The following is a 14,762-nucleotide window of genomic DNA, read 5'->3' on the forward strand; positions in this document are numbered from 1 at the left end:
TGTGGCGCAGAGAAGCACAGAGCAGGTCCCAGAGGTCTTGGGTAACAGGGGGATGGTTTTCCTCGAGCTTGGCAAAGTCGGGGTACTAATGGGTCGAAAACTTCTCCGTGCTACTGTCTGCATTGAAGGCACAGATCTCCCCTGATGAAACCAGCCTTGTGGCACGGGGGCTGCACGCTGTATGTGCAGTTGTCAGTGCAGCAAGGAGAGCAAGAGTTATTCAACACACCACGGAAGTCACTGAAAATGCCGATTTCTCAAGCAAGGAATAGTTTTTAGTGTTGAGTTACAGGGCGGTGGGTTGAGGGGGGAGACATACTCGTCAAGCAGGGAAAGTTAATAGGGGAAGGCAATACCGTATCCAACCTATGGATAATTCATAATGCAGTATTAGCTTATTAAATGTAGACATGCCGGCCTGGCAACATGCAAATCAAAATTAAAAAAGAAAATAGCAGTATGCTAAGTTTGCAGAGGAAGCCTGTCCCGAGGGAGTGGCAGGCATTTGCTGAAACCTCTTTGCTCTCAGAAGCCCCCGAGATGCCTCCGGGAGGCACAGCCCTGCTGCTCAGGCTGACTCCTGGCTCTCCCCCCTTCCAGTACAACCGCAGCATCCCCCCCGGGCTCCAGCCACCAGCACAGCCTCGACAAGCTTTCTGGAAGGGTGCAGTGGGAAGAGCTGAAAAGCAGCTCCACAGGCCCTTTGCTGCAGGCAAACCACCGCTAACGGGGCTCTGACCCATGGGACCGCATGCACCGAAACTGCCGTGACCGGGAGGGAGCAGCAGCATGGCTTCTCCTCCCACCTTGGTAACACACCCCAGCTCCCACAGCCAGCAACCTCATGTATGTGCATGTGCCCAAAACAAAGAATGGAGCAGAAGAGATGACTCTGCATGGGTCCGGGGCTAGTATCTTCCGATGCACTTTCATCTTCCAATGCATTTTCATCCACGATCAAACCACAGGCTCAGTAGAGCTAGGTTTCAAGAAACTCTGGCAGTTACAGGCTAAAACCAGCTCGGAGATAATTCCTTCTTCACCTCTGTCACTTGCAGCTAATAAAATAAACCCAAAAGGCACCATGATGAAACCTCCTTGCTCCTCAATCATTAGAAGATATTGCATGACTCCAAAGCCAGGCACTCAATCTGGAGTCAGTTAGTGATTACAGCTGCATTTTAAATAAGTAAAGCAGAGATGAGATGGAGTCTTAAAATGGAGAAGAGTGCAAGGGAAAAAAGGGGGTCCTGGGGCCCCCCAGACATTGTTGAGAGACAGAAATTATGCTGCTCTAAATACCACGTGGAAGAATCTTGGCATTTCTAGAGGTGACATTTCTCGTAAGCTCATTTCTTCTCTGCTGCTTTCTAAAGGATATGGGATGTGTGTCAGGAAGTGGAGGGATGGCCACTGGGAACTGAGTTAAGAGACTCAGAAGACTGACCCAAAGTTTCTTGTTTTATCTCCCGCAAGTGCCCCATGGCTATTAATTCTGCTCAAACATTTCACATCTCCTCCATCCCAGACAAATTAATTCAAATCACATGGGAGAGGAGGGGGGTCTTTGCCTCTCAATGGTATTTATAGGTCAAAACAAAAAGTTTTTAATACAGGTGGCTGTGGGAGCGGCGCAAGTTGTGAGCTGAGCATGCTGCCACAGCGTGCAAGGACGTGAAGGCTACAGGGAACTGGGGGGGTCACTGGGGAACTCAGCCTCACCAGGGCTGGGAACTGAACAAGGACCCAGCGCTAAAATGGCCATCTTCTTTCTTGTGGGTATTTTATATCTGCATGGTCGTCATCAGCAGAGTGTAATTAGTGCCTCTACAGATTGCAGGGCACTGCTGAGGGCAGGGAGCGGTGTAGCAGTTGCCCCCCTCCCCAGATGCTGACACATGGAGCAATATAAACAGTAATTAGGACTTGAGTAATCAAGAGAACGTGTGTTTGGCTCGGTGGAGACCTGGCAGCAGGTTAACAAGATGTGGCAGATGGCTGCAGGAGCGTGCGGAGTCAGATCAGCCCCGGGAACAGGGTGAACACTGCCACCCTCCCAGCACAGCCGAGCATCCAGACTAACTTCCCTCTCGCACCCCAGCTGCACTGTGCAGACGTTTGCCACCTCTCCATGACGAGCCTTTGGCAGTCTGTCCTTTGGCTTTCCAACAGCCCTGTCTGCAAGCCGCTCCCTGGGTGCGGATGTGAATGGCGTGCCCGAAGCCAGGCGGGATGGGCTGGGATATCCACACACGTGGCAAAGGGCTTGCGAGCAGGCACTGGGCAAACACAGCCCCCTTCACGCATGGCACAGCCCCTCAGCTCACAGCAACAACTTCTCAGCAATGTTGACTCTACCCTATCCGAAACTAGCTTGGTGGAAAACAACAAAAGTGCACCTATAACTCCCTTTTCCCCAGCTCAAGATGGAGATTCGCGGTCTATTTATGCAGCGTAACAAGTTACTGCCCAACTGGTACCTGTGCTTGGACCCTCTCACTGGGGTAAACCAAGTCAAACCACTTCACGTGGGCTCAGAGCAGAAGCAGAGCACAGGACTATCATGCTGCAGTAACCTGTTAGGCTATAAATATATCTGGGTCTTTAAAGGCAGAGAGGTTCCCTCAACTTTCCTTGGTCTTCATCTTCGTATCTAGTCACATCGGAAGATACCAGTGTGGGGAAATCAAGTGTCAAGAGCAGGTTGCTTCTTCCCTTCTCTCTGGCTCTTATTTAAGGAAAAAAAAAGGTAAAAAAAAGGAAAAATAAAAGAAAAAAAAAGAAAAGAAAGAAAAATAAATGGAAACTGCAGGACTTCCCATCCGAGGTGCAGAAAAGGAGGAGCATGCAGTGAATCACGAGATATACAAACCACAAAACGTTAATACAGGAGAGAACACAGTTTTCCAACCTGGGCTTCAGCACGGATAGTTTCAAAGAGAAGTTTTTCCTGGGATTGCATGGAAATCAAACATACACAGGAATGAGGAGAGAGGCGGCTTCCCCGAGACCCCCGCGAGATCCACCAGAGCTCGGGCAGGGCTGGGAAATGGTGGCCGAGTGCCAAGCGGGATAGGGAAGGAGAGGCTGGAGCATCTCCAGGTCAATAGCACCAGGTGAGAAGAGCCATTCCATCAATACGGGGACAAACCTGGCAAAAACCTGCTTGTTGCAGCTACAGTAAGGACAGGAGACGGAGTTAATGGTGCGGCTGTGTCCATGAAGCCTGTAAGAGGTGGCCCGTACAAGTGTGGCTGGCGCGGTTAGCTGTGAGGAGGTCAAACACCCTTTACCCGCAGCCGCAAGCGCTCACAGAAGGTACTCTGTGAAGCGGGGGGTCCCTTCCTCTGGCACTGACGGCAGGAGGAGACGCAAGCATTACTAACGCGTAAGGGGAAGGAGCTGCGGCAGTTATCTGGAAGATCAAAAGAGGAGGGAAGACAATTCTCTGGCTGGAGTTTAAAACATATCAGAGCCAAACAGCTTCTAAATTGAACCCTGGGCTCGTGCTGCCGTGACCCGCAGAGGGGATGGGCAGCTCGTGCTGAACAGTAGCCAGAGGAAAGGGGGAACCCAGCACAACTGAATCCAAGTGGTTTCACAATACCTGGTGGGAATCCAGAGGAGCCTTGGTATAGGAACAGTATTTCATATTCCTATGCACAAATTAAAGCCACATTTTCAACCCTCTTTGAAATCTGCACACATAAGAGTAACTCAGCGTATCAGCATCCCCACAAAGCGTATCCAAATTAAGCCCACAGAGAGGGATGTGAGAAAGAGCCACAGCTTCCAGGAACGGACAGGAACGGACAGGCTCAGGAAGAGGAAAGAAAGAGGATAAAGTAACAGTTACTCCTGCATAGCAAACCAGACAACCACAGGGGCTGTTAAACTCCCCCCTTTACCTTGTTACATCAGGAGCAGTGGTGGGGCGAACGTGCTTCATGATGGTCTGGATCCAGTTGCGGCGAATGCCCGACGTCATGGCAGAGAGGGTGAACTCCCCTTCCTTCGTCTAGGGAGAGAGGAGGACCGGCTCAGAGCGGCTGATTGCACCCACTGGCACCTTCCCACTCCCCCAGCACCACCCTGCACCCAGCCCTGAGCACCCAGCACTGGTGCCCTGCTCACTGGCTGCAGAGAGGCTGCACCCAGCCCCTCCATCCCCCAGCACACTCACGGTGGGAATCAGTGTTTCTCAGCAATCAGGCTAGTTTTGCCATAGCTGAGACCCTAGGGCTGAGAAAAAACCTTCCGTTTCCCCCTCCATCTTTTGTGAACCAAAAAACTGTCTCTCAAACCCAAGGCCATAGCTCTCTGGAGCATGGCAGGGGATGCAGCGTGACCTCTCTTAGGTGTTTGGGGCAGATGTTTCCTTTGCCACGGACAAGCATCCCCGAGCAGCAGCACGCCATGAGCAACCCCAACGGCTGCCCTGCAGCCAGACTCTTCCTCCTCCCCACATTTTCCTTACGTGTATCTGGAAGCCGTAGTTTCGCTGAACTGGGTACTCAGTAACATCGTAGCATGTTGATAAATCGATTTCTCCATCTAGGTCAGCTGCCTGGAGAGGGAAGAGGTAAAAGACGATGTAAGGCTTTGCAACCCCAAAGTGTGGTGGGCTCATGGGGAGGCATGTGGCTGGGTCCTTGAGAAGCATGAAGCTGCAAAGAGCAATTGATGGTCCAGGACCTCGGCATCGGGGAAGACCACCTGCCCGAGGTCAGTTTGGGAGCACTTGGGGCTCACTTGGGTGCAGAGCGATGGGCTGAACACCGATGGGGAAGACACTTACCTCCTCCGCCACCGAGTCCCGGTAGTATCTCAGGCTCTGGTCGGTCAGCACAAACCAGTGCTTCTTCCACTAGGAAACAACCAAGACAGGGCAGTTACAATCCTGCTCCTTCCCCACCAGTGGAGCTTGGGCAGCTTGTCATAGGTCACCTGGCAGAGACGCCCCGCAGGGAAGCAGCTCAGAGCATCTCCGCTCCCAGCTCCGCACCCAGCTTCACTGAGAGGCCCTCCCAGGGTGGACACCTGAACAGGCAGCAACGCAAGGGACACCACGATGGTTTGCACTGCCAGGATCCCATTTCCCCAGCACTGCTGCACTGGCAGAGTGCTGGACCCTCAGCGGCACCAACCCTGCATGTGACGGTGAAACGCTGCGAGAGCCACAGGGGCAGACGGAGCCTTCCCATTAGCTCTGCTGGCAAGACAATGCTTTTAGTGGCTGCACTGAAAGCCTTGGAGGGACTTTTAAAGAAAAAACAAAACCAAAAAGCAGTAAAACATTCATGTTTTATCTGCAGTACCTAGAAATTGAGTTGGAGCCTATTCCTGGCCCTTGCTCTATACAAATATACCTTCTGCACACTCCCAGCAAGGCACAGGCTTATCCAAAGCAGCTTTCAGTTAATAAAGCACTCGTTCCAGCAGCTCATTGCCCCTCTGGCTGCCTACAGACCTGCCCTCGGCCCCACGGCCCAAGGCACCAGCGGGTACCTGCAGTGGAGTCCGGGCCATGGTGCCCACAGCTGTGGGCGAGTCACCCTCATTTTCCCTCAATGGGCTGAGCAGCAGGGAAGGAAATCCAGGGAAGGGGCGGTTTGCAAACAGCCGGGGCACCCATGCCACATCGGCATCAGTGCCCATCTCTAATGCTCGGATAGAGCAGCACATCCCGCACCCCTCCAGGAATGGACAGGAGGAAAGCGGCAGGGGCTGCTTCCCTCAGTGCCAACTCAGAGGCATTTATTTATTTCTTGGCCTTGCCATTTCCCTGGCACTCAGGAGACCTTATCTGAGCCTCATTACTGACGCCAAAGAGGTTGCTGCGTCACAAGGGAGATGAGACTAATAGAGAACAGGAACACGAAACCAGTGCTGTTATCCAAGCTGCCCTGACTCCCTAGAAACCCACAACACGATATCCAGCTGTGGGGCTTTGAAACCTCCCTAGAACAGAGCACCAGCTATTCCTGCTCCAAGACAAACATCGTTTGCACAGGGCTCGCACACAACCACTGCTGCCTGGCTCCAGAGCTGTACAAATTCCCTGTCGCTGCTCTGCCCAAGCGCCTACCTCTGGTTTCTCCCATCTGGAGCACGGCCCAATACTGATCTACCCTGTGAGGACATCGGGGTTTTGTCAGTGCCAAAAGCAGCCCCATGCACAGCCTGCACCGCACCAGGACGTTGGAGTGGGTGTCAGCTGCCAGAAACTGGGACTGTGGCACCGAAGACTGACACGAAGGGTAGAGCTTCCCCTGGACTCACCTGCCCGTCCTCGTACTGCTTTGTCAACCAGCCCTTCTTGAAGTTCAGCAGGTCAGGCTGCAAGAAAGGAGAGAGGTGATCAGAGGGGAGGGAAGAAGCGTCTGCGCCCAGAAGACAACAGCAGCAGCTTGATAAAACACAGCGCAGCAATAAAAGAGACCAGTAACAGTTAAATTCATAGAATCATAGAATAGTTTGGGTTGGAAGGGACCTTTAAAGGTGATCCAGTCCAAACTGGACCATTACACTGTGTGGTGGCTAAACGTTCGTTCCCAGGAGGAACAGAGACCTGCTGTACGGTTTATTCAGCACTGCTCTTGCAATTTCCTACTGCTACACCAGCATTACAGATGAAGAAGAAAGGAATTAGCAAGACTGCAGGCAGTTTTGTCCCTCTATTATATATCACAAAGGACAAACTATGTGCTATTGATGCAAGGCTGCAGGTTTCAAAACAAGACTGAGTTCCCAAGGCTGGAAATACAGGGAATCCCAGTACTGCACCACCCAAACGACACCTGCTCTTTCCTCCAAAGTGGGTGCATGGGGATGTTGAAGCTCTGAGAAAAGCAATGAAGACAGCGTGGGATAACTCCCACCAGCCTTTCCTCCCAGCCCTGCCCGTGCGCAGGGAAGGATGTGGTGGAAATGCTTTCACTCCCTCGAGGCTGAGCTCCTCCAGCTGCTCCATGTGCTGCAGAGCGGAGGAGGAAAGGATAGCAGTGTGTGAAATGCAGCTGTAGTGTCTGAAATGGGCTATAGCAAGGGGAGCAATGGAAAACTGGGGTCTGGAAGCCTATTCAATCAAACCTATGCTGTGGGGTGGCACATCCCACATTTGAGTGCTCCCACAGTGGCGAGAACCCAGCCCTGCTCCACAAAAACATAGGGGAAAGTAAATGCCACCCTGCCCTTCCCGAATCCCCAGAGAGTCAGAGGAGGGAGCAGACAGACGCCAGCCTGAGCAGCCCTGGCTGTGATGTGGCTGCAGGCAATAAACCCACCAAGCCCCACCAGGACCTGCTGACGAGGCAGTGATAAGCCACGAACAAACTATAGAGAAAATTGCATTTGCAATGACTACATCCATCTCTGAAGTAGGCTAGGAGAGCTGGGCATTCTAATCTCAGCCCTAATTTACCCTGAGAGCGCGATATCACTGCCTGCCTGCCTGCTTCTCCTCTGCCAAAGCGCAGGTGGGATCGTGGTTCCAGGATCTGGGTCCTGTTTAAGCTCTTTCTTGTACAACATGAGAGCGTCAAGCAACGGATCCACATCTTGGATCAAAAATAACTGTCTCCCAAGCATGCACTTTGCAGAGAAGGAAAACAAGGACTGCAAGTGTTACAGTTGCTCATGGGCTTATTATTTATCGACTGGGAAGAAGCACAGAGCAAGAATCTTCTGCAAAAGCAGATAAATCCCTCCTTAGCAGCATTCATACTACTTTACTACACTTCTTAGCTTCCTTAAAATTTAAGCAAAGGTGTAGAAGCAGCCAGAGAGGAAAGATGCTGCTAAACAGTGCATGCACACATTTCAGACTGGGCTGCAGCAAGACATTACAGAAGCACCCGGAGCAGGAAGCTTTCTCCTGCAGATCCCTGCTCCTCCACAGAAACCCCTTTGCTTTCCTCCCAGTGCTTGAGCAGGCAGAAGAGCGCAGCCTTTGCCTGAAGCTGCAAAGCTGCTGAAGCACAAAAAGCTTGGGACCAGCTGCCACTGAAGGGTGTAGACATTAGAAACCAAAATCAGATGAAGCACTTGATGGAAGAGATACCCACGTAGCGCAAGCCACAGCTCTTGCTGTAACCCACTGAGCCTAACAAGGGATGAACTCTCCCTCTGCTTTTATCCTGACAGATAACCGATCTGATCTGACACAGTGAACCCCACAGGCAGAGGAGAGCCTTGCAATCATGGTTGCAAGCTGGCAGGTGTGCAAGTTTTTCTTATGTTGCTACTTTTATAGCAGGAATGGCACAATAAAGGTGTATTTAATGCAAGGAAAAGGTTTTCTTCACACTGATTGCATGATTTTGTTGCCTTCATTAGATGATGAGCATTGCCACTTAATGTGCGGTTCTTGCACCTTTTTATTGCCACCAAGAATTTAAAAATCACTCTTGTGGCTGTACAAGTCTACATGAAAAGCTACTACAGAAACACTAAGCTACTGCATTTTTCTGAGAAGTCCTTCAACAGAAGCTGTCCATCCACAAAAAATGCAGCTCATATTTACAGTGGCTGTGTAATCTTTTTGAGAGGTTAGCAAGTGTATTTATTTTGTTCCTACAGAAGGGTGGTGAGAGGAGAGCATTTTGTGTTTGTTCTGTACTGTTTGCCTCCAGGTCTGGTGAGCATTTGAAATATGCAAAGGGAGGAAAGCCCAGGAGGGCAGGTTCAGCCCTTCCTCGCAGCCTTTGTCCCACTGACACCCACTTGCAACTGCATAAACATCGAGGAAGCATCGTTACAAAGCCAGGACACGTTAGCTCTCTTTAACACACCAAGTGTGCAGTGTGAAGCCAAGTCACTGAAACCTGCTCCGAATCAGAGCATATCCTATGTCCTACGTGCTGGCTCTGGGGAAAGCAGCACAGTAAAGTTTTCACAGGACCTGCCCAGGAAGGGCCTCTCACGTGCTCCCCCAAGGCAGAGGACACAGCCGCAGTGGCTCACCGTCATAGAGGACTCTGTGGACCTTCTGTCCAGTGACTTTGCCCGGCGATGCGGGGACAGAGGAGACGCAGACACATCCAGGATGGAGCCCACAGCTGCACCTTCGCAAGTGAAGTCCTGTGTAAATAGCGTTAGCCCAGATCAGCGCAGAAACTAGGACAGAGAGTCCCATTCTCTCGGCTCGTGGCATAAAAATCCGCATCTTTAAGGGGCATCTCTGGCTCAGAACAAGTCATTTCATTGGCAATACATTTTTTCAGGCCTCTCAGGCATTAATTTGTTCCCAATATATCTAAGCACAACTGGGACTCTGAAGCCTGCCTGTTTCTTCTGTTACTACACCCCATCCTGATGTGTCCTGCCATGTCAGATCTGAAGTTTCCCTCTTTCTGTTCTGGAGGAAGGAGAAAAGACAGCCTGATTTTCCACTCTGATCTGCAGCTGGGCCAAGGGAACACAACAGCAAGCAGCAAACCTGCACAGACTGAGCACACACAGCATTCTGGCTCCTGCACAAGTCTGCCTGTGACTCCAGATCCCCTGCGCCACCCAGGGACAAACCCTATAGCTAAACCCTATATACTGGGCTGCTGGATCCCAGGTTCCATCCTCCAAACCCCACCATGAGACCTCAGCTGAGCAGCTTACCCGCTTCCGTGGGAAAACCCTCTTCTCGCTCCTGCCCTGCCGCGTCTCACTGGAAAGGGCAGCACCAGCCAACACATTCGTTTCCATGTGTTCCGCGTTCTCAATATCTAATGCCTCAAATTTTTCAATTACCTGGGATCGCCTGGAAAACAGAGAGAAAGAGGAAACCAGAGCCAGTTTAAACACAAGAACAGCAACTGCGCTGAGCTGTACAATCCCACAAATTTAAGGCTGCAGAATTGCTCGACCCAGTGTTCATGCACACCTGGCTTTTGGTCCCTGTTTCTCTGCAAGCTCTAGCGTGCACAAATCCAGGGCAAAACGCCCCGATCTGATATGCACCACTTTACCTGCAGCCAAAGTGGGGAAAAACCTCACGCTACTCAGCTCCACAAATAGTATCTTCTTAAATATCTTGAAAACCATTGCAATACCAGCAATAACATTTTATTTGAAAATTTTACAGACCTTTGAGAAGCAGGGATTATTGAGCAGCTTTGGCTTAAGCTTTGTCTTTACTCTCTAGCACTGCAGCTATCGACAGACCCCCAGGCCACAGAGCAAGAGACACATCAGACCAAACTGGGGTGCAGAGATAACAGGTACCTACGGGTCACCCTGTGTGTTCACTGCAATAAATACCCTGTAAAAACTCAGCCCCACAGGATTGCACAGAGTGAGGAGTGTCCGTAGGCGCCCTCAGGTCGGACTCGCAGGGTGTGCTAGCTAAAGAGGCATGAGAAGATGAGGAGAACCCTGTGCAGGCACAGCAGGGCATGCCCTGCAAAACCCCGGGGCTCTACCCTCCTCTCAACCTGGTCTGCAAATCCAGTATGGACAGCAGGGAGCACAAGTTGGGCTCTCAGACACCACCCCAGTGGCCCATCACACCGTGGCACACGTCTCCAAGGACGGAGGAGAACTATGAAGAAATGTGAATGGAACAGGAGCCAATCCCAGACCAAAGCCAAATGGGATGCTCCTAAGAACGAGCAAACAACAGGCCTTCGCAGGTGGAATTGAAAACGCCGTTTCAGCATGAAAAGCTGCTCGCTGACCCACAGGAGAGGAAATACTGGAATTTTCAAAGGACCTGCTGGTGTCTAAGTTTGCATGCCCGGGGGTTTGAGCAAGTATCAACCTCAGGTCTTTAATCACAACCTGGGAACGTGAAGCAATAACCCACCACCAACACACGCACCAGCTGAGCTCCAAGCTGTGAGGTTTAAAGCTCAATTTTGAACCTCCCCATAAAGCTCAATCCAGGTGGATTCTTGACACAAAATTTGGACCCATGCGTGCCGCACCTAAACTTGGGGCTGCTTGCTCTGTGTGAACCTCTGATGTGCATGAAAATCACAATGGCAACCATATGAGGGGAAACAAGTTATCCAAAAAAACATTTTTAACATCTCCCACAAAAAGGAACAGCAGGTTAAGGACTCAAAAAACATGAGATGTTCAGTTTTCAACCAACATTTGCACCAAATTCCAGAAATGAGACGAACAATCTGAGCACACATCACATCCCCCAGCGGGCTGGGGGCCCCCCACTGCTGCTCAGAGTCAGGCTGCCAGGACCAGGCGCTGAAGCCCGCAACCAAAAAGGAAGGGACAAAATTGGTGGGGAAGACTTTGCTTTGTAAATTCAAACATCTCTGATGATTTTACGGGACATCTGTTGCCTCCCAGTTTGCAGATTGGGAGCGGGCAGATCCCGGGCTCGTGCAGAGCTCCCAATCCCCCTGGGGTGTTCTGCTCACGAGATGTCCGATCACATAAGCCAGCCTGTGGAGCATAAATCCAGATCCTCTGTTCACTGACAGACGGGGAAACTGTTTTGGAGTCAGAATTTTTTAACCCTTTTTACACTGGCCCAGCCTTCTCTGAGTCTCAGTTTAGGAGGGAGTAAGAGGTCCGTGAATTAACATTGTCTGTTGCCCTACTAGGTGAAGGCCTGAAGAAAAACAAATCAGGAGAAAAAAAAACCCAACCAAAAAACATAAAACAAAATTAAAAGCAGGTTGATTTCTCATGAAAGGGGCTGCACCACCAGGTTGTTCTACGGCTTGAGATTGAGATGAGATGGTAGCGAAGCAGGCGAAGTAAAGGCGGACACGTCACACAGCAACACAGCAGGAGAAGGTGGAGAGCAACAAGACCTGGAAGAAAACAAGGCTGGAAAATGAATGAACAGAAGAGGAAATTGTATATCTGCATCTACATACAAAACAAAATCAAAATCATTCCAGTAATTCGTCATTGAAAAAGGGAGGAGAAAAAAATAAATCACTGCAACCAAATCACAGCCCCAAGGGTTAATATCATCCGGATTACAGGAAAGAATCATTTTTTTCCCATTAGCTCAACATTTCAGAGAGGTTACTGCTAGAGATCCTGGGGGGACAGGGAGGGGAAGGGCTCTCCTCTCCTCCACGCCGTGCCGAGGAGAGAGCTGCTCCCTCTGAACAGCAGCGCTGTGTTGACAAAACAAGGCTGCAGACAGGTACGAAGAAGCGTTTTGAAAGCTGTGGTGCCATTTAGTGCTTTCTCAACTACAAAGCTCATCCCAAGGAGTTCCTTGGCCATGCAGGCTGTTAATCTTTTCCAGGCCACTAAACCCGAGCTGCAGGATCTCGGCTGTTAGGCAGGGGGGGCGTGTGCGGTGGGAAGGAAAGCTATAAAGACCAGCATGAGCTATCGTTAAAGTGATTTTCTTTGATTGGAAGAAAGGGCTTGTTTTTTATTGGATTCCTTCATTATTTAGCAGCAAGGAAGACAGCGAGTGTCAGGAAAAGGAAGAGGAATTTCCCCAAAAGGTCCACAAAAATGAAGAGGATAGTTATAAAAGAAAAAAAAACAACTATACTTGGGAGAGCGTGCACTGCTCTCTATGGGTAGAAGCAGCATTCAGGGCAGAGCCTTAAAGCTCAAGAAGCTCCAGAGAAGGAATTTGAGAAAGAAAAGTCTTTTAAGCAATTTCAGGCAGCTCTGCTATTTATCGAGGCTAGAAACACTCCACAACCCTGACGATGCTCCTACAGCAGATCTGGCAGATGCCACAGCAGACTCTTGCCAGTGTGAGCAGAACATGAGGTCAACTGCGAAAGCCGCGGTTTTAGAGGCTGCAGCCCTGGAAGTGTGCAAGAAAAGCCAAGTTTGCCAACCAGAAATCCCAATGGTCCCCGGGGAGCTGCAGGAAGAAGGTAAGCCTGCAGCTGCACACCCAGAGGAAGAGGTTCTGGGTCTCTGCACCCCAAGGACTCCCCACCCCATGGTGGTCTCCTTCCCAAAGCTGCTGACACCTTCCTGAGATGTGCCAGGATTTATCCTCACAGCTGCAGAGCTCCACTGGGATATGGGGACAAGCATTCAAGGTTGTCCCTGCAGCCCTCTCCGCTGTGATTTTGTGTGCAAAACAGCCTTCAAGATTTATCCATGGGCTTTCCAAAGAGCTGTCCCTGCTCTTTTGCCCTAGGGGTGGGTCTGAGACAGGAGACTGGATGCACGGCTTGAACTCTCCGGACACAGACCCTCTCCCCAGGCCGGTCGGGCCCCCCTGCGCGGAGCTGGCAACGCGGTGCCGGCAGCCCCGTCCTGCCACGTGCCAGCAGAGGGAACTCAAACTCTGTCGCTCTGCCACGTGTGCCAAAATCATGGAGATTATCTCCTGTTTTCTGATTCATGTTTCTGAGCGGTTGTGAGCTCAGACGTCTGCATGAGGTGTGGAGTCAGCGACAGGTATAAATGGCCAACACGGAAAATTTCCAGCCCAGTTCTGGACATAAGTCACGTAATATCTCTTACTACAAGGAAACAGGACAAGAAGCCTGAAAACCAGCTTTATCTGGAGCTAAGCCTACAGGTGTGTCACTCAGGATGCAGCACCAGGTACCTAAAATAATTCTTTTCCATCCATAGTTCTGACACTCACACTGATTTACGGTGGGTAAATGGAAAACGGGAGGAAGAGCCGAAAACACCAACAGAATCAGAGCAAGTTCGTCTGGCTGCACTGAGAGATGAAAGGCCAACCTGAACGATGCCCGGCTGGCACCTATAGGGTTGGCATGTAGGCAAGCGATTTCAGGCAAGCATTCCCAGATGTGTTAGTGGGTTATTGAGAAGGATTATTAGAAATGGTGTTAAACCCAGGGGAAAAAACTGACCCCACAGCATGGAAGTGAGTTATTGTATTTGCTCAACCTCAAACAGCACAGCCTGAGCTTGGAGGAGAAAAATGAGAGGGATATACGGACTAAGTAAACTCAAATTTAAAAAGCAGCCAAGCCAAGCTGAGCAGGGTGCTGGTGAATGTTAATTCTCTGGTGCGATGCTGGACTGCCTCTCTGTGCCCTGACAAGTCCACCCGAGCTCTGGGACACACGGCCTCTCCCCCCACACCACCTGCACAGACCAATTCCCAGGTTACCAGAGGAGTAAGCAAACGTGCCTGACCCTGAACACCTGAGCCACCCCTGCTTAGGGCACGCTCCTCCGGCACCACCGGCTGCAATCCCCAGCCAAACCCTCTGGCAGGTGGGGACCCCTCGCCCTGCTCTCTGCCATCACCCCCCTCCCAAATGCTGGTCTTGCAGGCAGCAAGACCTCTGTGCCTGGTGCAGCGCCCACTCCTCTCCCTACACCCGTCCTGCTCTGAAAAAGGCCCTGAGCTGACCTAGGCAAATTTTTGCCAATATTGATAAAACAATAAAACCCTGTTAACAGCCCCAGGAGCTCAGCTGGGCTGGGAAAAAGACTTTCCCTGGGAAAAGGCACCCGTCAGCAGGCAATGAGTGGGGCTGACATTAAAAAAGATCAGTCTCTGGCAGCAGCATCCTCTCCCGGGCCCCATTATCTGTCTGTAAATCTGCTCCTCCCTGTCCTCAGCTGGCACATCCCAGCTCTGTGCCCAGATCCCGGTGCTGCACGATACCCCTGGAGCTGGAGCAAGGGACTGTTGGCACCGGAGGAACGTGCTGTCCTCTCACACTGGGGCAGGCGCTGGCCAGGACGTCCTGTGCAAGCAAACCCACAATCTCGCCCATGCCTGGACCAACATGCTGCACCAGTTCAGTCTGCAAAGTTCAGTCTGCAGTCACCAGCCTTTCCTCAGCCTTGTCCCCAGCCAGGGTGGCCATGCGTGGCAT

The 14,762-nt window shown here is 51.1% G+C and overlaps 1 protein-coding gene across 10 annotated transcripts in view; it reads right to left on the reverse strand.

Annotated features, from left to right (window-relative positions):
- Positions 1 to 14,762, reverse strand: part of MPRIP (myosin phosphatase Rho interacting protein) — an 88,506-nt gene that overhangs the window by 27,927 nt on the left and 45,817 nt on the right. For 6 of the 10 annotated variants that reach the window (XM_054842422.1, XM_054842419.1, XM_054842418.1 and 3 more), the window contains 7 exons: positions 9,613 to 9,754; positions 8,965 to 9,081; positions 6,283 to 6,339; positions 4,799 to 4,867; positions 4,478 to 4,567; positions 3,909 to 4,018; positions 2,912 to 2,950 (listed from right to left, as the gene is read on the reverse strand). In XM_054842422.1, coding sequence (XP_054698397.1) covers positions 2,912 to 2,950; positions 3,909 to 4,018; positions 4,478 to 4,567; positions 4,799 to 4,867; positions 6,283 to 6,339; positions 8,965 to 9,081; positions 9,613 to 9,754 — 624 coding nt within the window. The remainder of the gene's footprint in view (positions 1 to 2,911; positions 2,951 to 3,908; positions 4,019 to 4,477; positions 4,568 to 4,798; positions 4,868 to 6,282; positions 6,340 to 8,964; positions 9,082 to 9,612; positions 9,755 to 14,762) is intronic. The other 4 variants (XM_054842421.1, XM_054842415.1, XM_054842423.1 and 1 more) reach the window with 1 other exon arrangement.

This window comes from Grus americana, chromosome 15, assembly GCF_028858705.1.
Source record: "Grus americana isolate bGruAme1 chromosome 15, bGruAme1.mat, whole genome shotgun sequence".
Taxonomy (NCBI): Eukaryota; Metazoa; Chordata; class Aves; order Gruiformes; family Gruidae; genus Grus; species Grus americana.